The 26,800-nt window shown below is 41.9% G+C and overlaps 1 protein-coding gene across 8 annotated transcripts in view; it reads right to left on the bottom strand.

Moving 5' to 3' along the window:
* Positions 1–582: 582 nt before the first annotated feature.
* The window catches only part of pak5 (p21 protein (Cdc42/Rac)-activated kinase 5), a 209,070-nt gene continuing 182,852 nt past the window's right edge, over positions 583–26,800 (bottom strand). For all 8 annotated transcript variants that reach the window (XM_080200026.1, XM_080200027.1, XM_080200025.1 and 5 more), the window contains 6 exons: positions 17,382–17,846; positions 14,280–14,413; positions 7,527–7,653; positions 6,322–6,447; positions 5,226–5,360; positions 583–1,745 (listed from right to left, as the gene is read on the bottom strand). In XM_080200026.1, the coding sequence (XP_080056152.1) occupies positions 1,590–1,745; positions 5,226–5,360; positions 6,322–6,447; positions 7,527–7,653; positions 14,280–14,413; positions 17,382–17,846 (1,143 nt within the window). In that variant the 3' untranslated portion in view covers positions 583–1,589. The remainder of the gene's footprint in view (positions 1,746–5,225; positions 5,361–6,321; positions 6,448–7,526; positions 7,654–14,279; positions 14,414–17,381; positions 17,847–26,800) is intronic.

Genomic DNA, 26,800 nt, shown 5'->3' with positions numbered 1-26,800 from the left:
ATCCACGGGAAGCCAAGGACATTGCAGTAATTTCCAGTGTCATTGCCAATGAGTCTTGAGAACAGTGCAACAGGGCAATAAATGCTGGCCAGCCAGCAAAGCCAATGTCCCACAGATAAGAACATAAGAACATGGCTGATCATGCTGAACATGACTGATCCACTTCAGATCATGGCTGACCTGAAGTGGATCAGTTCCACTTTCCCGCTTTCTCTCCATAACCCTTAATTCCCGTCTATCAGAAACCTATGTACCCGTGACTTAAATATATTTAGCGAGGTAGCCTCCACCACTTCAACGGGCAGAGAATTCCAGAGATTCACCACCCTTTGAGTGAAGAGTGATGAATTAAAATAAAAAATTGATAATCTAACAAATGAATGTTGTAAGTGCAAATTTAGGTATTTTGCAATGGCTGGTGTTCCCCAACTTCGTCTGCAGCTGGGATTCTCCAGCCCCACAGCTGTGAGTTCCAAATTCTCCATTCTCACTGGCAGTGATGGTAAGATATCAGGGAATTTTGGCCCTTTGTGAATGTTGCGGCAAAGCAAAGGCATTAATTTTTTTTAATAAATAACCAGCATCATTTATTTCCTCTGTAGAGGCGCACAAGTGTCACTCAATGCAGTACTATAGCTTACTAAGTTTCCATCAAACTTTGCATGACTGTCAACATGCAACCACATTTAACAAACATCACATTTAATTTAATGTTATAAACATTCACTGACGAGTAGACAGCAGCAAAAATTATTTTTTTTTTAAAAAAATCATAAAATATCACGTGGTCAAGCAAAACTGTGTTAATGTATCAAAACGAACAAGTTATTTAGTGACCAATGCAGTGCCTCAAGTCTGTTTCAGTAAATAAATTTGGAACAAATTCGTTAATGAATGCAACTCAAAGCATTTCCTCCTACAAAGTGACAAACCCCCATCCGTGTAAAGGTCTTGTTAATGTCCCTGAAAATATTCTCTTAATACTGATTGCTATCACAACAGTTACTGCACCACAAAATACTGTTAGTTTTTCAGAGAAGGGAAAAAAAAATAAAGGTAGGTAAGATACAAATCCAATCCAAAATACATTGCACGTCTAGTGTGGAAAAAGTGCGTACCAAAGGAAAAAAAAAGTCACCATTTTATAGAAATACAAATTCCACACATTTCACTGAGCCAGACTCTGCAGGAGAGTCCTGAATGTGCTGCACTCTATTACAAAGTCTGAGCCTTAGAACCTGACACAAATTCCATCCCCTGCACATGTTGAAAGACAGTCAAACCGACCTCCCGGGGAAACTAGGCTCCGGAAGGTACCGATTGAAGTCACCATCATGAGAAACACACCTCACGACTGCCTGATTGATTACACTGCGGCACTTGGTACACCAGCAGCTCAGGGGACTGGAGTACAACGCACGATACATATTCCTTTATTTTTGCTTTGTATATCTTTGAACCACAGTTTCGAGAAAGGTCATAATCTGTTTTCACTGTGACACCCTTCAGCCTTCTTCATTCACATTTTCCGGCGCTATCGTCTATTGTTTAATTCTCATTTCAGTGATGTGCTCAGAGGTTCTCTCCGTTCAGCGATATCTGTACTGCCTCATGAGAGGTACAATACAGGACGGGGGTCCGGCTAGTTTGAGGAACGGATGCTTTATTAATTCTGGTGCGGATGCCCTTTGTAAAGGATCCCTCACTAACATCAAGTCCAGGAACGATCGCAGTACGGATGAAGCCTAAAGCACGTGAGGAGAAAACAAAACATGAAATAAAGGGTCTGAAGATGGAGAATATTCATCGTTACTTTCCAACTGTCTCAGAGAAACTTGCTTACAGATTAACAACACATTGATTTTTTCCTTACATCTATTCACAAATGCCATAATTACGTTGGTTCACTATATTAAGATCAGTAATTAAAAAACAAAATACATTTGTCCATGATGCATCCATTTAAAAATCATATTTTCTGGTGAAGCTTTAGTATGTTACTATATACCATTGTGTATCTGTCTCTGAACCTGTACGCCATCCTCTCATTCCATTTTTGAATCTTTCTTTTAAATGTTATGCCTGTCTTTGTGCTTTTGTTTTTCTCCTGTTTTCTGTACACAGTTGTCTGCTCCTCTCTCTGCAATCCCTGTCTGTCTACAATTCTCTTTCAACTGCTTCCAATCTGCTTTTCCCTAGGCTGATTCTTTTTGCCTCTCTTGCTCTAGGTCACCTTTGGATCACTAGCCTTCTTTCCTGTACGTGGTTTCCTCTCTCATTGTGTTTCTGTGTGGTATTATGTATATATATTACATGTATACAAAATATATGAAGTTTATTTATTAGTGTCACAAGTAAGCTTACAATAACACTGCAATGAAGTTACTGTGAAAATCCCCTAGTCTGGCGTCAGTTCAGGTTACACTGAGGGAAAATTTAGCATGGCTCAATGCACCCTAACCAGCACATCTTTTGGACTGTGGAAGGAAACTAGAGCACCCAGAGGAAACCCACGCAGACACAGGGAGAACGTGCAGACTTGGCACAGACAGTGACCCAAGCCGGGATATATGTATGTGTGTGTTTCCTGATTAGTATCGCACCCTTACTGATTTCCTGCCTTGCACCATCAGTAGTCAAACAATCCATCCCAGAAAATAATGCTCCCATCAAAACATATGTTCATAAAACATTTCACAGCTCATATTTTGTTTTGAAGTTTTTAAGTGACCACCTTACTCTCCTCAGGCTTTAACCTGCGATCTAGATTATTGCACCGACTATATCAAAAGAAGGCTAAAATCTTCCTTCGTAGTGAAAATGCTTACATTATAACACATGGGAAATTATACAGATACAAGGCTTGATAAGTTTATAGATTAGTCCAATCTCTTCATCTCCCTGCGATGGTTCTGGCAAAGCAACAAACTTAAAAATTCTCAGTGTTTCGGAGAGACTGAGATATTTGATAATCAAACACAGGAAATCAAATTGGACAGACAAGTTTAATTATTTTCTTGCAAATCGGCCCGGTGGTTAGCACTGCTGCCTCATAGCTCCTGGGACCCGGGTTTGATTCCCAGCTTGGGTCATTGTCTGTGTGGAGTCTGCACATTCTCCCTGTGTCTGCATGAGTTTCCACCGGGTGCTCCGGTTTCCTCCCACAGTCTAAAAGCTGTTTAGGGTGCATTGTGCCAATGCTAAATTCTTTCTCAGTGTACCCGAACAGGCACCGGAGTGTGGCGACTAGGGGATTTTCACAGTAACTCCATTGCAGTGTTAATGTAAGCCGACTTGCAACACTAAAAAAAAATCAATCCTGTAATTTCTTAACACCTTCACTCGCACAAGTAACCTGCTTAAACTAGTGGAGAATGCAAATTGGCAATTTAAAAATATTTTGCAATAATATTTTATCCGATTGATTCCACTTTACTTCTTTGGTTGTTTCTTTTCCTCATTGGAAGTAGTTTGACAGAGTTGAATATTAATTCCTGGTTTCTGCATGTTGATTGGCACATTCTGTAACTATTTATGATTTCCTGCTATTTAATTGGAAGTTTATTCAGCCAATCAAGGCCAAGGAATTTACCTACACACCTAAAAATAAAGTTAAATATTTGCATACTTGCCTAAAGACAAGGTTGACCTCTAGTTGGAACAGAAGATAAGCAAAAGACTAGAATTCAATTACTGACATTAATTGAACTTCTCAGGTAATCACCCTTCATCTGAAAGGTGATGAATTCACTGCTCATAGTTTCAATTAAATTTCCTCTCTCTACATTTGAGTCATGCTCAGATTGAAAAACTGAATGAAGATATTACTTCACAAGAGCAGGATAGAAAGCCCCGATATGAAGTACAAATAATAACTCTTTAACGTCCCCAAATCAAAAGAGAAACATTAATTATTAATCAGAACATGCCACAATGTGCAATTCTGCCTTTAAGAAAATGCTGTACAAATCGATTCTGAAGTGGTGTTACAGAGTTCATCACAGATTTGTATATATTGAATAACTTTTTCTTGTCAAATTTGAGGTTCAGAGTTTTAGCGTAAGTCAATTTGGACATCTCACGAGATTTTTCGCTCCTGCCGCTGTTTTGCCCCCGCCCCTCCCCCCACCAATGCTTTGCAATTTGGCAGATCATGAACACTGCCCATTGCCCAATCTGCTGAGGATGGCATGGTGGCACAGTGGTTAGCACTGCTGCCTCACAGCACCAAGGACCTGAGTTTGATTCCCGGCCTGGGTCACTGTCTGTGTGCAGTCTTTCGGATGGGGTCTAACCGGAGCTCTGTCACAAGGAACATAACCTTCCCTCTTTGTATTCCAGCCCTCTAAGAGTTAAAGGCCAGCACACTATTAGTCTTTTAAACTGAACAACTAACGTATATAACCACTGGTGTGGGGTTACCTGGAACATTACTGAGCAGGACACTGCACTACTAAAGTAAAAGGCTGAATAGGTCTAGAGACTTGTTACAAAATGGCCCACACAAGAGTGCACTGCATCATTGTAACATGCTACACATTGCACCATCTGAAATTACAGAGCGAACTGCAGTTTCCTGAAGCAAAACAACTGGACAAGGCATCATTTGAGACTGAAAATTTGGAGAAAGGTGAGGGCAACACAGAGAAAAAAGGCAGCACAACTGATTGCAGCCACTGAAGTTAGGCAGCAGTTGATAACAGCACCACCTCTGGTGACCTACTCATTCCTGAAACGTTACATTTGATTTGATTTATTATTGTCACATGTATCAGTATATAGTAAAAAGCATTGTTTCTTGCACACGAGACAAAGCATACCGTTCATAGAGGAGGACAGGAGACGGTGCAGAACATAGCATTATAATTATAACTAGGGTGTGGAGAAAGATAACTTAATATGAGGTATTGAATTAGAACATTGATAGAAAGTTTATAAGAGTTACAGTTTTAAAAGCATACAGCAATTGTAAAAGATAGAATTAGAGGGTGTGCTGGGCACAGCTACAAGAAATTGGCAGGTTCCACACCATCTTGGAAGCATAAAGCCCCCGCATAAAGCCCCTCCTTATTAACTCCCTAATCATTCTACTAAAGCTAGCCTAAAACCTAGGACAGCAAGTGGTTTTTTTTTGGAGTCACCCCACCTTCGGTTAAAAACAAGCCCCACTTACTGAAAGATAAATTGTCCGAGATGATTTGAAAGAACTAGTTTGGAAATTCTACCTTGTGTACATCTTTTAATCTTGGGGGGAGGTTGTCTCGTATTCTCCTCATGGCTTGGAGTGGTGGCTCATTGAAGTACGGTGGTTCACCATCCACCATTTCTATTACCATGACCCCAAGAGACCATATATCCACCTGAAAAATAATTTAATTTCATCCATTAAAACACACAAAGAAAATCTAATATCTTGATCACGGCCCCTGAATCAATAGTCCGGATAGAACTAAAAATTTAACAAGGCATTGTGATTTATGCTATTAAATGTTATAATTTAGAGACTTCTGTCAGAAACCCCAAGGATATTATGAAGTTAGACTAGACCCCAACTATTTTTGACATTATTGGGAGGATATGGTGTTTCACTCCAGGTGTGATTCTAGTGACGTACTAGGAAGCTTTTATCCAAACAAACTTTATTTTTACAATACAGTTTAACGATAATGAATGAATTAGCTCAACTTTTACCACTTAAATATGACACAATACAATTCTTAACTGCTAACCTATCTCTATTAGTTCCAATTAAGCAATATTCCTCTTATAGACTTATACTCCTCTACAACATCAGTTAGCAAACAACACAGGCTTGTGCGTTTTGAACTTGTTCACACAGTCATAGTCTGAACACTTCTGGAGAGACAGAGAGAGACACTTGTCTTCTGAAAGCTGCAAAACAGAAGAGAGACAGAAAGCAGGGGAGACCTCTTGCTTCTTTCAGAACCAAGTAGAAATGGCTTGCTTTTGTCTGTAAGCTTAAATCCTCCCTTTATAAAATGACTCTATCTCTTGCTAATCAACCTAATCAAACCCGACTCTGAAACCCCAGGGGCAAAAATCAAGAATAAACAAAAAATGCATCAACTCAGATTAAAACAAACACATCCTAGCTAAAATAAACAGTTAACCTGTATTCTCTGCATCTGAGCTGCCTGGTGCAGACAAATCAGCACCATGTTAACAGAGCTGAATTCTAAACATACCCCTCACAAGAAAGATGATAAAAGTACATCTCTTAAAGACATGGTATTGTCACATCACCAAGTCTGGTCTCACATGGAAACATGCTGCCACAACCCCAGGTGGCCTTATTCTTACTTCAGTTCCATAAGGTAATCTGGAGATGACCTCTGGAGCCATCCAGTATGGTGTTCCAACCAGGGACTTCCTCCTTGGGACTTCTTTTGACACTTGAGCACAGAACCCAAAATCTGACAATTTAATCTAAAATAAAACATAAAATAGTAAAGTCAAGTTCCTGTGCAAAACTATCATCTACTATTATCCTCAAGGTGTTTCTTTTGCAAGTCCAACAACTTAAACTATAAATGCTAGGAGTAAAAGTGGAAAAGATTTCAGTGGTTTCTAACTGGTTATTATATACACTAACATCCTATTAACCAAATAATCATTCACTGGAACGACAGAGGTGAGGGGTGACCTGATAGTCTACAAGATTATGAGAGGCATAGACAGAGTAGATAATCAGAAGCTTTTTCCCAGGGTAGAAGAGTCAATGACTAGGGGGCATAGGGGTTTAAGGTGCGAGGGGCAAAGTTTAAAGGAGATGTATGAGGCAGATTTTTTTTTTAGACGAGAGAGTAGCGGGTACCCGGAACTCGCTGCTGGGGGAGGTAGTGGAAGCGGATCTGGTAGTGAATTTTAAGGGGCATCTTGACAAATACATGAATAGGATGGGAATAGAGGGATATAGTCCCCAGAATGGTAGGGGGTTTCAGTTCAGTCAGGCTGCATGGTCGGTACAGGCTTGGGAGGGCCAAAGGGCCTGTTCCTATGCTGTAATTTTCTTTGTTCTTTGCTCAAAGCTGAAAAGAGAGGCATGTTGCTGAAGCTTTTCATCTTGCATTCATCAGGACAAATGCAAGAATGCCAAATTTCAAACTATCACAACAATTTTTACTACAGGAAAAAAGGGTGCTGACTGGTTGGTAATTTGACTCTGATTGGCCAAGGCATTGCCAGAGAGAAAGCAACAGGAAACTATAGATTCCCTAAGCTCTCAGATAGTTAAATATAGGTGTAAGGCCTAAATATATTCTCTTTGCCAGCAGAGAACTGGTCCTTGTGCATGAAGGTATGTCTAGCACGCTTAAATGAGCCACATTATGAACTGGAATCATTATCTTAAATTCATTGCTAGTGTAGTTATTGGCACTCAGAATTGTTCAGCTAATGCTGCCAATCGTGGAGTGTTGTGTTAATGACGTTCCATTAATTACTGAATCATCCAATTATGACACAGATTGTAGCAGCATGGGAAAGCTATCAACAATATTACTTACCCTGCCATCACTGGTTAGAAGTATAGAGTCACTCTTTATATCCCTGTGGATGACCCCCTGAGAATGAAGATATGATAGAGCCTTCAAAACAGAAAAGCAAACTGTTGCTATTTGTTCTTCATTCATTCTGCAAACAAAAGACACAAAAAACATGTGATTACAACTACTCACTCCTAAATAGAAAAAATATCTTCCACTCCAGGCCACTTGCTGATGTTATCATGAGCCATGCCACAGCCTGGTCCACACATATGTCCAAAATGATTTTAATTCTATCCCAACCTTTGTCACGTAGTACTTTTTTTTTGTTAAAACACTGGGGTTGTGGATTGGGAGCAAAGTTGGATTTTGCGTTATTCTACTTCTCTTCCAAGTTGAATAAGACTTGTTCAGGATCAGTTTCCCCCGGCCTAATTGAAATGAATAGAAGGCAATATTGTTTCATTCTTTGATCTTATTTGACCATTTATGCAGTCAGAAAAACTAGTCAAGAATTTCTGGGCTGCACAGTGGTTAGCACTGCTGCCTCATAGTGCCAGGGTCCCAGATTCAATTCCATCCTCGGGTCACTGTCTGTGCGGAGTCTGCACGGGTTTCCTCCAGGTGCTCTGGTTTCCTCCCACACTCCAAAGATGTGCGAGTTAGGTTAACTGGCCATGTAAAGCTGACCCTAGTGTCAGGGGGATTAACAAGGTAAATGAGTGGGGTCACAGGAGTAGGGCCTGAGTGGGACAGTTGTCCATGCAGGCTCGATGGGTCAAATGGCCTCCTTCTGCACTGTAGGGATTCTATCCTGGATAATGGAGTTGATTTTAATCTTAATAATTACTCACGTTCTCCTCCTCAATAAATATACTTTCCTCCTTACAACTGAACCAGTCAAAAATTTTAATCAAATTCAAATATCCAATGACCTGTTGTGGAACACCTATCATTGGTTTTTTACTCTTTTCACTCTTAGTTATCATCAAATGGTAATCTCTAATTCTTCTTAACAAAATTTGGAAAGAAATCTGGAGAAATATAAGATTTGACACATGCACCGGAATTTTCTATGGAATCGCAGCGGGCGGGACATGGACCATGCAAAGTTCCGCTAACCTTGGATGGGAATTTCCAGCCTTAGGACGAGCGCCCACAATGTTACATGAAACTGAAACACGTTTTATGGTTGCGCATCTTGTCTGGGGTAAAATTGGGAGAACCAAGTCACCAGGTTTCACAAGACATAAAACGCAGCAGAGAAATGCTAATTCTTGGGATTATAATCACAAAAATAAATCATTAGCTCAATCAAACTGACAGAGTAGAGTTTGGAAGTGCAATGCAAAAGGTATTATTAACCCACAGAGAGATGGTTCAGTGTGCTTGATCAACCATATGGCAAAACAAAACCATCTGTTCAAAAAACTGACTATAGGGAAAACATGAGGGCTGGAATAACATGAACATTGCAAAGTTAAAACTGTAGTCAATATGGTGAATTTTAGTGTCCTGTCCCCACAGGAATCATAGCGGGGTGGGGTGGGGGGGGGCAGTGGATCATGCAGAGGTCCGTTGACATCAGGCAGGATTTTCCCACCCAATATATTATTAAATGTTTAAAAAACATTTGCACCTTCCCTTAGAAATGCCTACTGCCATATTTAGAACATTTTATTGGTTTTCTTCCTTGATGTGGGGCTACTTAGCACATATTTCTTTTCTTTATTCTTTCACGTAGGCACCAATGGCAAGGCCAGCATTTGTTGTCTATCCCTAATTGGCCTTGAACATCGTTGGCTTCCCAGGCCATTTCAGAGGGCATTTAAGAGTAGATCACATTGCTGTGGGCTCTGGAGTCACAGGTGGGCCAGACTGGGTAAGGATGGCAGATTTCCTTCCGTAGAGGACGTTAGTGAACCAGATGGGATTTTTATGACAATTGATGATAGAAAGTGGTCACTATCCACTTTCAATTCCAGATTTATGGGATTTGAACCCATGTCCCTAGAACATTAGCCTGGGCCTCTGGATGAAAATAGACTCAAGGCAGCAACTCCTAAGTAACGCTCTGCTATTTTCATAGAATCACAGAATCCCTACAATGCAGGAGAAAGCCATTCGATCCATTGAGCCTGCATCGACAACAATCCCATCTATTCCTGTGACCTCATGTATTTACCCTGTTAATCCCCCTAATCTGCATATCTTGGGACACTAAGGGGCAAATTAGCACGGGCAATCAACCTAACCCTTATTTGGACTGTGGGAGGAAACTGGAGTACACAAAGGAAACCCAAGGGGAGAACGTGCACACTCCTCACAACCAGTCACCTGAGGCCGGAATTGAACCCGGGTTCCTGGTGCTGTGAGGCAGCAGTGCTAACCCACTGTGCCGCCCCAATCAGAGTGGAGAATGCGGGCAGTTGACTGAAAAAGGTTAGAAGACGTTGCAGAAATTACACATTGCTGCTGGAAGCACGGTTGACATAGTACAATCCACTTTCATATTTTGTCAATTGTCCAACACACCACACATTTAAATTGTCCCATTTACACAGAACGAACCAACACTACTCCAGTTCCTAGGAAGGAGGTGGAAAGACTTGCAGAATTCCCAATATCTTCCTGGACAATTCCTAACATGACACTGATTATCAGCAAAGGAAAAATTGATGGTCATAAAGGCGACAATCAGCAGCACCTTGTTTCCGTGGTAACAATGTAAACTCTTTAAACAATTTGCAATCCTGAAATTCACTCCCTCTTGGCTGACAAAAATCAATCAAGCATAGGCCAAGCTCCAGGGCCCTTGAGTCGAGATAGGGACAACACTGAAATGCAGGTCCTCCCAAATAGACGTCACAAGTCCTTACGTTGTGTGCCAGGTGATGGTGGCATAGTGGTTAGCACTGCTGCCTCACAGCTCCAGAGACCCATGTTTGATTCCCGGCTTGGGTCACTGTCTGTGCGCAGTCTACATGTTCTCCGTATCTGTGTGGATTTCCTCCAGGTGCTCCAATTTCCTCTCACACTCCAAAGATGTGCGGGTTGGCCATGCTAAATTTCCCCTTAGTATCAGGGGGATTAGCCAGGGTAAGTGCATGGGGTTATTACGATAGGGCCTGGGTGGGATTGTGGTTGGTGCAGACTCGACGGGTAGAATGGCGTCCTCCTGCACTGTAGGATTCTATGAAAGTCTATGAAAGTAATTGCTACTCTTGGTTTACTAAAGCTTTAGTTGAAGTTCTTGCACTTGGAGTTTTGTGTTGTCCCCGATATTCACAGAGGTAGGTTTTATTTGCGATTGAGGGAGGGGTTTTGATGGGGAAGTAAGTCTGGGTTTCCCTGCATAAAATTTTTATCTCACCCGGCACAAATTCATCCTTTGCATTGATGTACGTCTTATGTCCTTAGATGATTGATCTGTGCAGCAAATGCATGCCAGTAAACCTAAAATCAACGTAAAGATCACACTGAACACAGAATTCCATTCTGATTTAACTGTATCGATAAGAGCAGCCTTGGTACGGAGAAACACTGTGTTGATCTCAGTATAATAATGTAACACAACATATCTCATGATGATGGTATTCAAGAAAAGAGGGAAAGTGAAGACAGCTAATGACAAGCTCGATATCAGTCTCTGGGAAAATGCTGATTAAGGAAGATTAACAATGCACTTAGAAAATCACAGTATGATCAGACAAAGTCATCCACGGTTTTACTACACGCAACCGTGTTTGAGAAATAAATTAGAGTCTTTGAGGATGTAACAGGCATGGTAGATGCAGTATACTTGTCCCAAATAACTTTCAATAAGGTGCCATACACAAGGTTAATACACAAGATAAGGACGCATGGAGTTGGAGGTAATACAATAGCATGGTTGGAGGATTGGGAAGGTAGATATGGGGATCCTGCTGACAGCAATGGGGGAGCCTCAGTCTTTGTAATTGTCCAACAATTTCAAGGTTCTTGCAACTTGTGTGGAGGAGAGCAGAGACTGTATAGCTAGGGGGATGGACACTGTTCTGTGTAGCTGAATGTGAGTCCCGAAACCTACGATCCCTGCCTGGCGCCAGAGTTGAGGATTTTCCTCCAGGTGGAAGAGGAACTTGGGGTGGGAGAGAGAGGATCCAATTGTCAGAGTTCATGTGAGTGCCAACAATATAGGTAGGACTAAGCAAAAGGTTCTGTTGAGGGAGGACGAGAAGCTAAGGGCTAAGTTAGAAAGCAATCTCTGGATTACTACCTGAACCATGAGCAAATTGGCGCAGAGTAAATAAAGTTTAAAGTTTATTTATTAATCACAAGTAAGGCTTACATTCACACTGCAATGAAGTATCTGTGAAATTCCCCTAGTTGTCACACTCCGGCGCCTGTTCAGGTCAATGGATCAAAGAATGTGTGGCTCAAGAATTGGTATGGGAGAACTAGGGAGGCACAGTTTAAAAGTCAGAGGTCTTCCATTCAAGACGGAGATGAGGAGGAATTTCTTCTCTCAGATAGTCACTGGTCTTGGGAACTTGCTTCCATAAAGGGCAGTAGAGGCTGGGTCATTGAATGTATTCACTGTTGAGCTAGACAGATTTTTGATTTACAAGGGAGTCAGGGGATATGGGGGACAGGCAGGAAAATTGAGTTATGACCACAATCAGATCAGCCTTGATCTTATTGAATGCTGCAGCAGTCTTGATGGACTGAATGGCCTTCCCCAGCTCTTACTTCCTATGACCTTTGAAGTAAAGATGAGGGATAATTGGGGCAAGTTGAAGTTGGTAGGTTGTAATGAATGGAGTTCTGAGGCCTCAGCTCTTTACAAAGAGGGAGCTAAAGTAATGTATTTAAGTTTGCTGATATTGCAAGTGAACCTTTTAAACGTTAATATTCAGAGAGACTTGGGTATACTCAGTCAAAGGACAGAGGAAGTTAAGATGTAGGTACAGCAAGCAATTAGGATGATAAATGGTATACAGGCCTTTAGAGCAAGGGGGTTGGAATACAAGAATAAGGAAGATTTAGACCATAAGATATAGGAGCAGAATTAGGTCATTTGGTCCATCAAGTGTGCTCCACCGTTCAATCATGGCTGATATGTTTCTCAACCCCATTCTCCCACCTTTTCCCCACAACCTTTGATCCCCTTACTAATCAAGAACCTAACTACAATTGTGCGGGCTTCAGTGAGACCACATTTGGAGTACCCGAAATGCAGTTTTGCACTCCATATTTAAGGGAATTACTTACATTTGAAGTGGCAAGGCAATGACTTACTAGATTGTTTGCTGGGATGAGAAAGTTGTCCTATGATGAGGATGAATAAACTGGACTTACACTTGCTGGAGTTTAAAAAGAGTGAGAAGTGATCTCAATGAAACACACAAGACTCTGAAGGGGCTTGACAGGGTAGATATTGAGAGGCTGTTTCCCTACCACAAAACCTCTTCACTCAGAGGGTTGAGTGTTTGCAATTCTCTACCCCCACAGCTTGTGAGATTGAGAAACATATCAAATCCCTACCCCAATGGCTTGTGAATGTTCTATGTTTTGAGTATATTTAAGATTTCGATAGACAGATGTACGGTCTCTCAGCGAATCAAGGGATATGGGGCGATGGTGTTGAGGCAGACAAACAATAATGATCGCACTTAATGGTGGAGCAGGTTCAAGGAGTTGTACGGCCTACAACTACTCCCTTTCATTATGATCTGATGTAACATCAAGGCTGGAATTTTACCGTCCTGCCCGCCATGGGAATTGGATCAGATGAGGGCTGGATCATGAGAAAGTCTGTTGACTTCGGGAGGGATTTGGGATGAGCGATGCTGTAAAACCCCACCCCTAGTGTTATATATGCTAATGCAATATATACATTACCCTGCCCGCACAAAAAAACTGGGATTGAAGGAGCTGATGTCCAAACTGAATGATGTATTGGAGCTTGCTACTTGTATAATTTACACATACCACTGAGTTCTGATGAAGGATCTAACTGATCTTCTGGTCCCACCAAGGAGTCATGCTGCAAAGGAGCACCAGTCAAAGAACTCTCACTACAAAGTTGTAGCCCTGCCCCTAACGTTGACCAGCGCTTTCTTCGAGTGGGTCTGGAGCCTCAGCATTAGTGAATTCACTCTGCTAAGCCATTCTTTTCTTTTCCGTTTGCTGATGGGCATTTCCAACATTCATTACAGTGAATTAATTGCATCAAGTTTAACCTGGATAAAAGCAAATTACTGTGGATGCTGGAATCTGAGACCAAAAGAGAAAATGCTGGAAAATCTCAGTAGGTCTGGCAGCATCTGTTAGGAGAGAAAAGAGTTGACGTTTCGAGTCCAGATGACACTTTATCAAAGCTCTGAAAAAGGGTCATCTGGACTCAAAACATCAGCTCTTTTCTCTCCTTACAGATGTTGCCAGACCTGCTGAGATTTTCCAGCATTCTCTCTTTTGGTATCAAGTTTAATCTTCTCAGCATGATGAGACAATATCATTGAGTGCACTTTACTCAGGCCTGGCCAGTATTTCATTACTGAAGTAATATTTTGTAAGAACTAACAGGCAGAGAGTGGGAGCAGCTCCTTTGATGCTACCATTAACACATCAAATCGCTAACATCAGTTCCCACTAAGATTTCATTTGTAGGGCTCAGACCGTATTAACTTTGTAATTAATGACGTTTGGAGCAAAACCAGTTTATAGTTTAAAAATGCTTTAGCTTTCAGCGAGATGAAGTAGCCAGTGAAATTCCGAGATTTGGAAACTTACCTTGTATGTGTAACAATGTCTGTTAAAGCACCACCTTCCAAGAACTCCATAACTACCCATAACTCATCTCCAACCAAGTAACTGTTGTACATGTCCACCACGTTTTCATGGTGGTAATCACGCATAATGACAACCTACAGGTTTTTAAAAAAAGCACAAGATCAGAATATCATAGATTTCTGGAGCAAATTATAAATCATGAAAACAGACAAGATGTAAATTATTACATTCTAAAGTTGCCTCATTGAATCAAATCCCTACAGTGCAGAAGGAGGCCATTTGGCCCATCCAGCCTGCACCGACAACAATCTCACCCAAGCCCTATCCCCATGTATTTACCTCACTAAGTTTCCTGGCACAAAAGTGCGATTTAACGTGGCCAATCAAGCTAACCTGCGCATCTTTGGACTGTGGGAGGAAACTGGAGCACCTGGAGGAAACCCACAGACATGGGGAGAACGTGCAGACTCTGCACAAACAGTGACCCAAGGCAGGAATCGAATCCAGGTTCCTGGCGCTGTGAGCAAGTGCTGCTAATCACCGTGCCGTCCATATAATTATGTTTTTCTTTAAATTCACGGTAATAATGCTCATAATGTTACAACAACATTCAGAATGCAGATAAGGTAAAGAGGACACATGAGAGCCCTACTACAAGCCAATAGTTGAAATTTGCCAACTTAATATCTGGTAACATCCGTACCTGTGCAGTCACAAAAAATCCCAGAGTACCAAGTCCTTTTTTAAACGAAAAAGGGGGCACACCTGACCATTCCCCAAAGCGCCATGCAGACAGCCCAATTACTCAAGTGTGTCCTTCAGAAAACATTGTAAAGGAAGGCAAAAGTAACAAGGCAGAAGAAATTATCCAGCAGCACCAGTGGGGAAAAAAAACTAAAGCTTCAACATTTAAAGAACAAGCTCCCAATAGAACTTCTGCTAAAAATGAAATGTGTTTTCCATATGGGTTGCAAGTTCAGGAAAAGAAATTGTGTGTGTGAGAGAGAGGGTACATAAGAGAGATTCCCAAACACATTTATGTTTGTGGCTGCAAAAGTTTAAACGCTATTTTGTTAGTGTCACAAGTAGGACAAGTGGACACTGCAATGAAGTTACTGTGAAAATCCCCTAGTTGCCACTCTCCAGTGCCTGTTTGGGTACACTGAGGGCGAATTTGGCATGCCGAATGCACCTAGCCAGCATGTCTTTCGGGCTGTGGGATGAAACTGGGACACCCAGAGGAAACCCACGCAGACACGGGGAGAACTTGCAGATTCCACACTAGCAGTAACCCAAGGCAGGAATTGAACCTGGGTCTCTGGAGCTGTGAGGCAGCAGTACTAACCACTGTGTCATGAAAGGGAGTACCTTCTGAACAGGTATGTTTAAAAATGGGAATAACAAGTTTCATGGGCTTGCTACATCACAATCTTCCATCTGACTTATACGTAATTCATTTAATGTTTGTTCTATCGATGATAATTGGTTTATCCATTCAAATTACTGTCAGATAATGGACTCCTAAGGTTAGTCAATTTAAAATAGGGTTATATGTGGAGTCACTGCTCCCTTTGCAGTATTGGTCACATGTTTTCCCTGGCTTTGCCAAATTAATTGGAGCCGGATAAATTGTGAGCAATCATTGTACTCAACAGTTTCACTTGCTCTCTAATCACTTTGGATAAAAACGCGCTTAGACATCTCTTCTGGCTCACACTCCTCCAATGTGGGTCCCCACTGCCACCTCAAGCCTACTCTCCAAGCGTATGCAGCCAGCACAGGCGAACCAACATTCTCACACTAATACATGACATTACCAGAATGCATTAGCGAGAACAGAATCGATTTAATTTAACAGCTATTAGGATATTCCATTTAGCTATTTCCCATACTGTTCCCAGGTTCAAGGAATTATTGGACAGAAAAAAGTTAAGGATGCTCAAAGAGACTTTAAGCTCAGGCACCTTTCTTCAAACCTCTGTAACTATTTCTGCTTTTTATCCCTAAGTAGATCCTGGCATATACTGGACCTCAGGCATCAGGTGGCAGCCAGAGAAGTGATAGATGTGAAAATTCTTGCAGCATACTGCCACAACTCTGAGTTTTGAGTAGCATAAGTAATTTGCAGAAAGCCAGATTTGACAGTAGGGCATGGGTTTTAGTTTAAAAGTAAATTGAAAAAACTGTTCAGCTTAATTTTCTTTAATTCAATAACCTTAGTCTGGTTAATTTTCTTTAATCAACCCCTCCAATCCAGTGACACAGTGATTATCCCTGATGCCTCACAATGCCAGGGATCTAGGTTCGATTCCTGGCTTGGGCCACTGTCAGTGTGAAGTTTGCATGTTCTCTCCATGTCTGCCTGGGTTTCCTCCGGGTGCTCCGATTTCCTCCCACAGTCCGAAAGGCATGTGAGTTAGGTTGATTGGCCATGCTAAATTGCTGCTTAGTGTCAGGAGCATTAGCAGGGTAAATACTTGCGGTTACGGGAATAGGGCCTGGTTGGGATTGTAGTTGGTGCAGACTCAATGGGCCGAATGGCCAACCTCCGCACTGTACGGATTCTATGAAGCTGACAGACCTGCGTTGCACTTAGAGCTTAAAGATTTACCCCCTTTGCAGTTCATTTATTATTAATCTTACAGTTTGAACAGCTCTCTGCTGGTACAGTTTAAGCTTTCACCACTAACGCAAAAGGGCACCCATGGTACTTGAAATCACTACTGTTGTCAGTTCAATCGCTGATTGAATGACAATCTAGAATATTTCATGTTAAATACAAATTAAAATGTGCAAACCTACCCCTGCAATCCAATGTTATAGCTTTGCCAGTTTAATATTCACACAAAAACAATACTCCTGGTTCCAAAAGCTCAAAACATTTAGTTATTAATTGGAAACCATAGGGAAAGGATTAAGTATCAGGGCATTATAACAACTCTCAATATGCATTAGCACATATGACTTGACGGGGAAAACGTCTAGTCACATAATACCAAGGAGAAATAATCTTAATCCATCAATCAATCTCACTGGCTCAATCAAATTCTGAGAATTATTTCATATTGAGTTCTCATATATGAAAAGGACATGTTCTCTAACCTCATTGAAGAGCAGTTCTCTCCTCTGCTGTTTTCTCAAGTCCATCTTCTTCACTGCCACTCGTTTTCCAGTGTGCTTCTCTGTGACAATGCAAACGATGCCTGTGGAGCCCTCGCCAATCTTGATGAAGTTTTCCAAGTACTCCCGCGGGTCGCCTGCGTTGACGACAAGTTGCAGGGCAGCCCTGAACTGCTCGTGGGACACGCGTGTGGGCTGCTGCTGCGTCGATGAACTCCAGCTTGGATACTGATAAGCACCTTGGTTAACGTACTGAAAATTCGACTGAGGAGGCGGTGGCGTATTGTGATACTGAGATGTTTTGCAGTATGAAGATGGAAAATAATGGCTAGATGTTGCGTAGATGGGGTTGGTTGGACACTGAGGTAGTTTGGATGGGCCTCGCGGATAGGTGTCTGACCAAGTCATCTGAGGACTTACACCCCTTTGCAGTTTTTCATAATCCACCTATAACACAAAAAAAACTAACGGATAATCCAATTATGCTCATGTTCTTTCTGAAACCTTAACAGCTTGCCGCAAACCCAATAATCCCTACCGACAAGGTCTAACCTCTTTATGACAAAATGTACACGGTCTCAATGGAAGGCCTGAGACACTGCCTCATGATGTATCACAATTGCAAATAATTACAGCCACTGATTCATTTAATCAATCACTTTCACCAGCAGTGCTTGGGGATGGACAGGACATAAAACGCAACACTGCTATCAATTGCTAGCACCACTGCTGGCTGTCTGCCAGGAGTCCCCCGATCCATGTTCGTTAAATGCACATTAATCTGAATTTGGCAGAGTAATCAAGGACCCAACTGAACTGTGAAATTGAATTCTGCGGGTGGAACATCATTTGCCCGCTTTATGCTAAGACAGCAGGAGAGAAACACCATGGCATCAATTTGTCACTGCTATCTGCTGTTAAGATGGAGAGGACTGAGTGTCCAGTGCCTTTAGATTACATTATACTTGGGAGCAGAATTATCATCAATAAAAGATCAGCATTCGAAGGGGAAATTCATTGCCCATCTCAAATTGGAAAGTTTGATAGAAATTTGCTTAATTTAAAAGCCATGCTTCCTTGAATAATTCACTTCCTTAACAAGAGACGTGGCATTGATGGTAACATAGAAAACAATATCCCTCACTAAAAGAAAGTACTCATATAGGTCCTGTGGCAAAGACACAGTAGTTAAAAAAAAGCACTGATATAGGCTGTAGGGAGGCAACACAGCAAACTGGACATCACAATCTTGTGCATCTCGTGTCCCCCATGCCAACCACCCTCTATATTAGTGGCATCCAAACTGTGGCATTGAAACTTTGCAATCTGTTCTATGAACAGCAAGCTCACTCCTCCTTGTGTTTATGCTCAGCATTTATTGGTTTATCAGGTTTGAATTTAATGGCATCGGAAATTTGGACTGGGTCATTCTTATCATGAATGCGTCACTGATGGAATGATGAGTCTGCGATCTGAAATGCAACACCAGTTAATGGGAACATGGATTTGAAGGCCCTACATCAAATAAACTTGATGTAGGGCCTCCAAAGATCCATTAGACACATCTATGGGCTTGAGACCAGAAGTTTGGGCACCCTGCCATCACATGCTAAGCTGCATTGCTAATAATGAGGTAACAACTGGAAGCCAGTCAGGAACAGACTTTTAGCAGGCTGCTCCTTTACACACAGTAGCAACTGTTTGCATTACAGCATTGGGGGTGTCTTCAAAGCCATTCGCCCAGGTCCCTTCAATTGGCATGGGTAGTGTACAGCTTAGGCTCAACAAGAAATGGGATAGAGAACAAACATAAATACGCATGACTACTAGATAAATTAACTATTACTGCTTCCCATTACTGGATGAGAACTGCTCAAGTCAGACAATAATTTAGATTCCCAATCATCATGGTTCGTGACATATTATGTGTAATCTGTGATCTAAAAGAAAATGTTCAGGATTTCTCATTAACTGTGGAGTTTGTGCTGTAATGTATTCTGCTCTAATGTGACAGGATACAGGTTTAAGTATGCAATTTCCTAGCAATGTCATTAGGGAGCCATGCTAAATGGATGAAGGGCAATTCTTCATGGGAAAGCCATAAAAGCTGAAGGTCCAAATTACCTGGGCTGTTCTTTACATAGAAACCTCGATGAGGCTCCTCAGAGCAGGTCAAAGGCTAGGAATCCTGCAGCAAACTACTCAACTCCTGACTCCCCAAAGCCTATCCACCATCTACGAGGCACAAGTCAGGATGGAATACTCGCCACTTGCCTGCATGAGTCAGCTCCATCACTCAAGAAGCTTGACACCATCCAAGATAAAGTAGCCCGCTTGATTGGCATCATATCTACAAACATTCACTACCGCCACCACCGATGCATAGTAGTAGCTGTGTGTACCATCTACAAGATGCACTGCAGGAACTCATCCTGGCTCCTTAGGCAGCACCTTCCAAACCCACTATACTATGTAGAAGGGCAAGGGCAGCAGATACTTGGGAACACCAGCACATGGATGTTGCCTTCCAAGCCATTCACCATTTCAAATTAGAACTATATCAGAGTTCCGCCACTATCAGAATCCTGGAACTCCCTCCCTAACAGCACAGTGAGTGTACCTACACCAGATGGACTGCAGTGATTCTGGAAGGCAGCTCTCCACCATTTTCCCAAGGAACGTTAGAGATGGGCAATAAATGCTGGCCTAGCCAGTGAAGCCCTATCTCATGAGTACATTTTTTAAAACTTTATAAAAGCTGGGAAGAGGCTGCCTTTCCATTATCTTGTCATTGCAACGTGATGAGGTGCCGGAGCAGCTAAAATGAGACAGGACGAATGAATGAAGTGGAACAAATTTGAAAAATTGTAGCTATTTGGAATTAATGTTTAGCATTTATTCAATTTGCTTCTCCTAATATTCAGCGTACTACAGAATGGCGTCTCCCTCCACCTCCACCTGCAACTTCCCAAAAAAAACTTGAAACAAATTCATATGTGCAAAATTTGCATTCCATGGAAACTATAAAACAAGACACAGCAGTGGTCAATGTTCAAATCTTTCCATTCTGCAAGACAGAGTCTGTTATTTCCAGTTGCATTATTTAGACAGAAGGATAGCAGATTAAAGCAAATTGAATCCTTCCTACTACTGTACATATATTTTCAAAGTAGAAATTATTTTATATAGATGTAAGTATATACAACACATACACAAAAAATATATATATATATAAACACACACAAAGTTGCCCCATTTCCATTAAGAAAGCATTTGAGAAAATCAGGAACATTTTGGAACTATTACCAGAGAACAGCAATAGGTTCTATTACACAATAATAAAAGCCTTCACTGTTTTTGACAATTGCTGTATTAGTATGCCACTTCCACCCGGGTATAGGAAAAATATGCAATGTATTTTCTGACTGTACTGCACTATGTTACCGCACGTGGTGCCTCAATAGCGTCTGCATGTCGCTGAGACTGACTCACTCTCCAAGGAAAGCCTTTCACAGCTTGTAAACACAGCCTGCAGTCAAGACCAAGTCAACAGTGAAGATTATGCTCTGACATGGAATCTATCACAGAAAGCTCAGGAAAATAGAACAACTCGATCCTGCGGAGTGACTCCAAGGATTCTTTTTGCCCTCCCATTAAGGGGGCAGTATGGCCCTTTTGCAACAGGACCAAATATCTGGTTGCAAAACGGTGAATGGACTATGACACCAAATAGATCCCATCCAGAAAAATCATACCCGTAAGTTAATTTGAGATGGAAAAACTCGTTCAACAATTTTTTTTTGTTGGATGTCATCACAGTAACAGGACCTTACGAAAAGATAAGATAGAAAAAAAACTACAGTGCTAACCTGGAATCTGCGACAGAATTTTGCTTAGATAGGCCAAAATCAGGCCTCTGTTACTCAAGAATAGAAACAGCAGCAGCCAGCAAAAATAACTAATAATAAAAATAATTGAATGTTTGTAATGAAGCCCACTCAACTATAATCTAAATGATGGAAAAAAAAATCAGGTGGCCTCATGGGTGCACAATATTCCACCCGGTCTTCCTCATCATGCTTCACTTGGGTGACTCTTAGGATACATGCAGAAAAATCTGGTCTATGACTTTAAAGAGAGACAATATAGTTATACAATAACAAGATATAGTCAGAATGGACAGCAAACACTAAGCATTTCCAATCTCAGCCTAGGTTATTGAGGGATCTCTTCAAGTTAGCAACTGTTGCTGTTGTGTGTTACACCATATTTAGGCAGTTGTAGTCCAAAGATGTACTAGTTAGGCGAATTGGCCATGCTAAATTTTCCCTTGGTGTACCCGAACAGGCACTGGAGTGTGGCAACTAGGGGATTTTCACAGTAATTTCATTGCAGTGTGAATGTCGGCCTACTTTTGACTAATAAATAAACTTAACTCTATTCCTGACAGCAAAACAGCACAGTAAAAAAAACCATGCAATGACTTGAACGAAGTCCACAATGTGGACCTCTTAGAATATGAGTTCCCTGATTACGGCATAATGGTTTGTCCAATCTTGGAGCCTTACATGCCTACACAGTGAGGAGTGTCAGGGTTACTGGCACTCTGGGTTTATACCCTCCATGAGGAAGTACTTGTCTGAGTGTCACTTACTGCGTAAATAAATCTAAATTTACTCAGAGGAGGACTATTTCAGGGAAGGGGAGGTGGGGGGAGCTCAGAAAAGTAGCTCTCTAAGGGAAGTTTCTTTAAACTATGGACAGCTTAAGTGCCCACACCAGTTCGGTTTAACCCAGCAAAACCGTTGTGATTCAGCTGATCTGTGTGAACCTCCCCCGTTTAGTGGAGAAGGTTGCAATCCCCAGTGGAATAAAGCTTTAAGGCAGATGCAGCAAGGTCGATTTTCTAATTGGTAATGTCAAATTTCAATGGATGTAACTATCCAGAGAAAGAGTGAGAGACCTAGAATGAGGATTTCCAGTTTGGGTGCAGGAAAGGCAGAAGATCCCCCAACTATTTTGGCAGAAACATAGTTTCTCAATGTTCCTGCACAGGGAAAATAGGTGGGAAAGGCTTGGAGGTTGGTTTCAAGAGCACTTCCGAAAGGTTATTGAGCATTTTTGCAACATTTTCATCCTTTTCTTTCTGTTCTTCTGCTTGTGGCTTGGAACCATTGTGGTAATGGTTGTTGCGCAAAACTATCTTTTGGCAATTAAGGACAGCACTGCCCATATGAGTCTTCTACTGGGAGCCACCCGACATGATGGCACTATGGTTAGCACTGCTGCCTCACCAACTCCAGGGACCTGGGTTCGATTCCTGGCTTAGGTCACAGTCTGCATGAAGTTTGCACGTTTTCCCTGTGTCTGCGTGGGTTTCCTCTGGGTGCTCCGGTTTCCGACAGTCCAAGATATGCAGGTTAGGTGCATCGGCCATGCTAAATTGCCCCTTAATGTCCCGGGATGTGTAGGTTAGAGGGATTAGCAGGGTAAATATGTGGGATTACGGGGATGAAGCCTGGGTGGGATTGTTTCAGCGGAGACTCGATGGACCAACTGGCCTCTTTCTCCACTGTAGGGATTCTATGACACTTGTGATATTTGGAGGAAGACTGTCAATGAAGGAAAGCAGGCAGTAGACATGCTCTGCCCCTGCCTTGAGCATTCTCACATTCACATCCACAGGGGAGCAGAGGACCACATCTTTTCAACAAACTAAAGACGCAGAAACTTCCAACCACCAAGGAGAGATATGAATGACAGACATGATGGAATGAATGCAGTGTGTTACAGTTTGGCTAATCCTAATGTTGGATGGTACTTTGGAATCACCCCAATTACAATACTGCATGATGAACAAAAGTGGTCAGCAAGACCTGAATGACTGCAGCCATCGTGATGCCACCAATATCTGCACAACCACCTGACAATAGGGATTCTCACACTCCAGGTCAGCAGAGAGCTGGATGCAGTGCAGATGGCACGAAGATTTGTGGACTTGCTGATAGTGCCAGAGATTGTCAGAGGATACAATAAGATATAGATAGATTGAACACAGAAATGGCAGATGAAGTTTAATCCGGACAAATGCAAGGTGATGCGTTTTGGAGGATCAAACTTAGATGTGAATTATACCGTAAATGGCAGTACCCTTAGGAACATTAACATACAGAGGGATCTGGGTGTGCAGATCCACAATTCCCTAAGAGTGGCAGCAAAGGTGGCCATGATGATCAAAAAGACATATGGTATGTTTACCTTTATTGGCCGGGGCATTGAGTACAAGAGTTGGGAAATTATGTTGTAGCTACATAAAATCTCGGTTAGACTGCACTTGGAGTATTCCATGCAGTTCTGGTCACCACATTACCAGAGGATGTGGAAGAGAGTGCAAAGACATTTCACCAGGATTTTGCCTGGTCTCGAGGGTGTTGGCTACAAGGAGAGGTTGAATAAACTAGGATTGTTTTCACCGGAAAGACGGAGGCTGAGAGACATAGACAGGGAGGATAGAGAGGGGCTTTTTCCCAGGATGCAAGTGTCAGTTACAAGTACAATTACAGGTTCAAGGTGAGAGGGGGAAAGTTTAAACGAGATGTGTGGGGGAGGTTTTTCATGCAGAGTGGTGGGTGCCTGGAACTCGCTGCCAGAGGAAGTGGTGGAAGCAGGCACATTAGCAACGCTGAAGAGGCATCTGGATGGGTACATGAATAGGGAGGAAATAGAGGGATATAGTCAGGTAAGGGCAAAAGATTTGTTTCTTAGTTTAGTTGAGACATCATGATCAGCATGAGCTTCAAGGGCCAAAGGGCCTGTTCCTGTGCTGTCCTTTGCTTTTTATCAAAAGCTCAGTTCCTGGCCTCACATTAAGTTTCCTTCTTGCACAAGGTATCATGAATAATGGTGTTGCCGAGTTGATCAAAAAGAATTGCATAGCAAAATAGCATCTGCAGTAGGCTGGCCAACTGGGGGTCCATAGTTGAAATGTCAGTTTAGCCCATGTTTAGTGCAGGGTGACATCTTGATTGGGGAGTTGAAGCTTATGCCATGAATGGTTTGCTGGAGGATCACTAAGCAGCCACTTAAATTGCTGGCTTGTGCTCATAAAGAAGGCTATGCAATATTTTGGCCTTGTAGGAACTTCTTCACTCAAAGGGTGGTGAAGGCTGCCTCACTAAATATTTTTAAGACGCGGGTTGATGGGTTTTTGATAAGCGAGGGGATTAAGGGTTATGGGGAGAGGGCGGGAATGTGGAACTGAGCCACGACAGATCAGCCATGATCTCACTGAATGGCGGGGCAGGCTCGAAGGGCTAGATGGCCTACTCCTGCTCCTATTTCTTATGTTCTTATGTTCAACCAGCTGATTATGAGTAAACTAGTAATTGCAGAAGTTACTTAAAATCATATCACATTTTTACTGTTTATTTTATTTGTTTATTAGTGTCACAAGTAGGCTTACATTAACATTGCAATGAAGTTACTGTGAAAATCCCCCAGTTGCCACACTCTGCTGCCTGTTTGGATACACTGATGGAGAATTTAGCATGGCCAATGCACCAGCACATCTTTCGGACTGTGGAAGGAAATCGGAGCACCCAGAGGAAACCCCACGCAGTTACCCAAGCTGGAAATCATACCACGTCCCTGGCGCTGTGAGGCAGCAGTGCTAACCACTGTGGCATCCCGAGCTGCCCAATATTAAAAGAAGAATAAATAATTGAGAGGATCAAAGGGAGGCACAAGGGAATATTGATAAGATGGTTGCATGGGTAAAATGAGGCAGATGCAATTTAATACATAAAAATGCCACGTTTTGTATTTTGGTTAAAAATGGGCAAAGATTATATTTTAATTGAGTGGAGAGATTTGGAGGTTTAGGTTAGCAGGCCATTAAAGGAAACACCATAAATGATTTAAGATCATAAAAAACAGCAAACAGAAACTTAAGTTTCACAGCAAGAGGTACAGAATATAAAACTTGAAATTTGAAGTGACCCTATATAATCCTTTGTAATTAAGCTCACAGTTAGAGAACTGCATGCAGTTTTTAGAACTGATGATATAGGGAAGCTGTTTAATTCACCAGGAATTATAAGATTCACTGAAATGATGCCTGGCATGGTGTAATATAAACACAATGAGAAGCTTGCAAATTTGAGGTTATTTTTGTTGGAGTTGAGGAGATTACAAGCTGATTTGTTTTTGATGTTTAAAATTATGATGGGATAGGACATAGGAAAGACATTGAAGTCATTACACTTTCCAGTTTATCAATCAGGCCATTGAGGTTGGTCTATTGGAATATGAACTCCCTAATTAAGGAGTCAATCATGGAGCCTTTTCCTTGTATTTAACCGGGAGTGTCAGTTCCTCTGGGACTACCGAAAGTAGACTGCTGACTGATAGCACTCTGTGTACTGCTGTTAGAGTTTGTAAATAAAGGGATTTTGGTGAAGGGACTTCTGCCTCCGAGGACTTATCACAGAAAGAGTGCAAAGAAGATTTACGAGGATGTTGCCAGGACTAGTGGGCCCGAGTTATAGGGAGAGGTTGGCCAAACTAAGACTTTATTCCTTGGAACGTAGGAGAATGAGGGGTGATCTTACAGAGGTTTATAAAATCATAAGGGACACAGATAGGATGAACGCACATAGTCTTTGTCCCAGGGAAGGGGAACTGAAAACTAGAGGGCATAGGTTTTAGATGAAAAGATTTAAAAGGGACCTGAAGGGCAACTTGTGCACGCAGACGGTGGTGCATATAAGGAATAAGCTGCCACAGAAAGTGGTTGAGGCAGGTTCAATAGCAACATTTAAAAAGCATTTGAATAAGTACATGGATGGGAAAGGATGAGTGGGACATTGGCCAAACGCAGGCAACTGGGACTAGCTAGGACAGCGCCATAGTCGGTATGGATCGGTTGGGCCGAAGGGCCTGTTTCTGCACAGTCTTGCTCTATGACTTCAAGATGGGGAGATAAAAGCAGAGTCTTGTCTGGGACTCCAATTACCTCCCAGGACTAAGTGGGGAAACCTGAAGCTTATCCTCCTTCGAGCTGCTAATTTAAATAGGAATGTTTAAAGTGGTGAAAAGCAAAGGGGTGGGGCGGTGGAAGAGAAGAGAGAATTGGGTAAACAAAATGATAAACTGTTGAGGGTCACACACACAAAACTCACCCACTCACCTGCTGAGATTATTAAGTCACCACAAGCCTTTAAAAGTTTCTTAACTGAAGAGAAACAAGGCTATTTGAGACAGTGCCCCTCCCACCCATTAGTTTAAAAACTCATTAAAAACCGAAAGTGACTGCAACACAAGGCTGAGAGAACATGAAGCCAATTAGCAAGTAAATTTTAGTCACCTTGTCCAATATCACATCAATGATATGCAGGTTTAGA

The sequence above is a fragment of the Carcharhinus amblyrhynchos genome, chromosome 12 (assembly GCF_965287045.1).
Source record: "Carcharhinus amblyrhynchos chromosome 12, sCarAmb.v2.hapA, whole genome shotgun sequence".
Classification (NCBI taxonomy): domain Eukaryota; kingdom Metazoa; phylum Chordata; class Chondrichthyes; order Carcharhiniformes; family Carcharhinidae; genus Carcharhinus; species Carcharhinus amblyrhynchos.
Note: the sequence above shows the minus strand (reverse complement) of the source record. Positions and strands in the feature narration are given on the sequence as shown.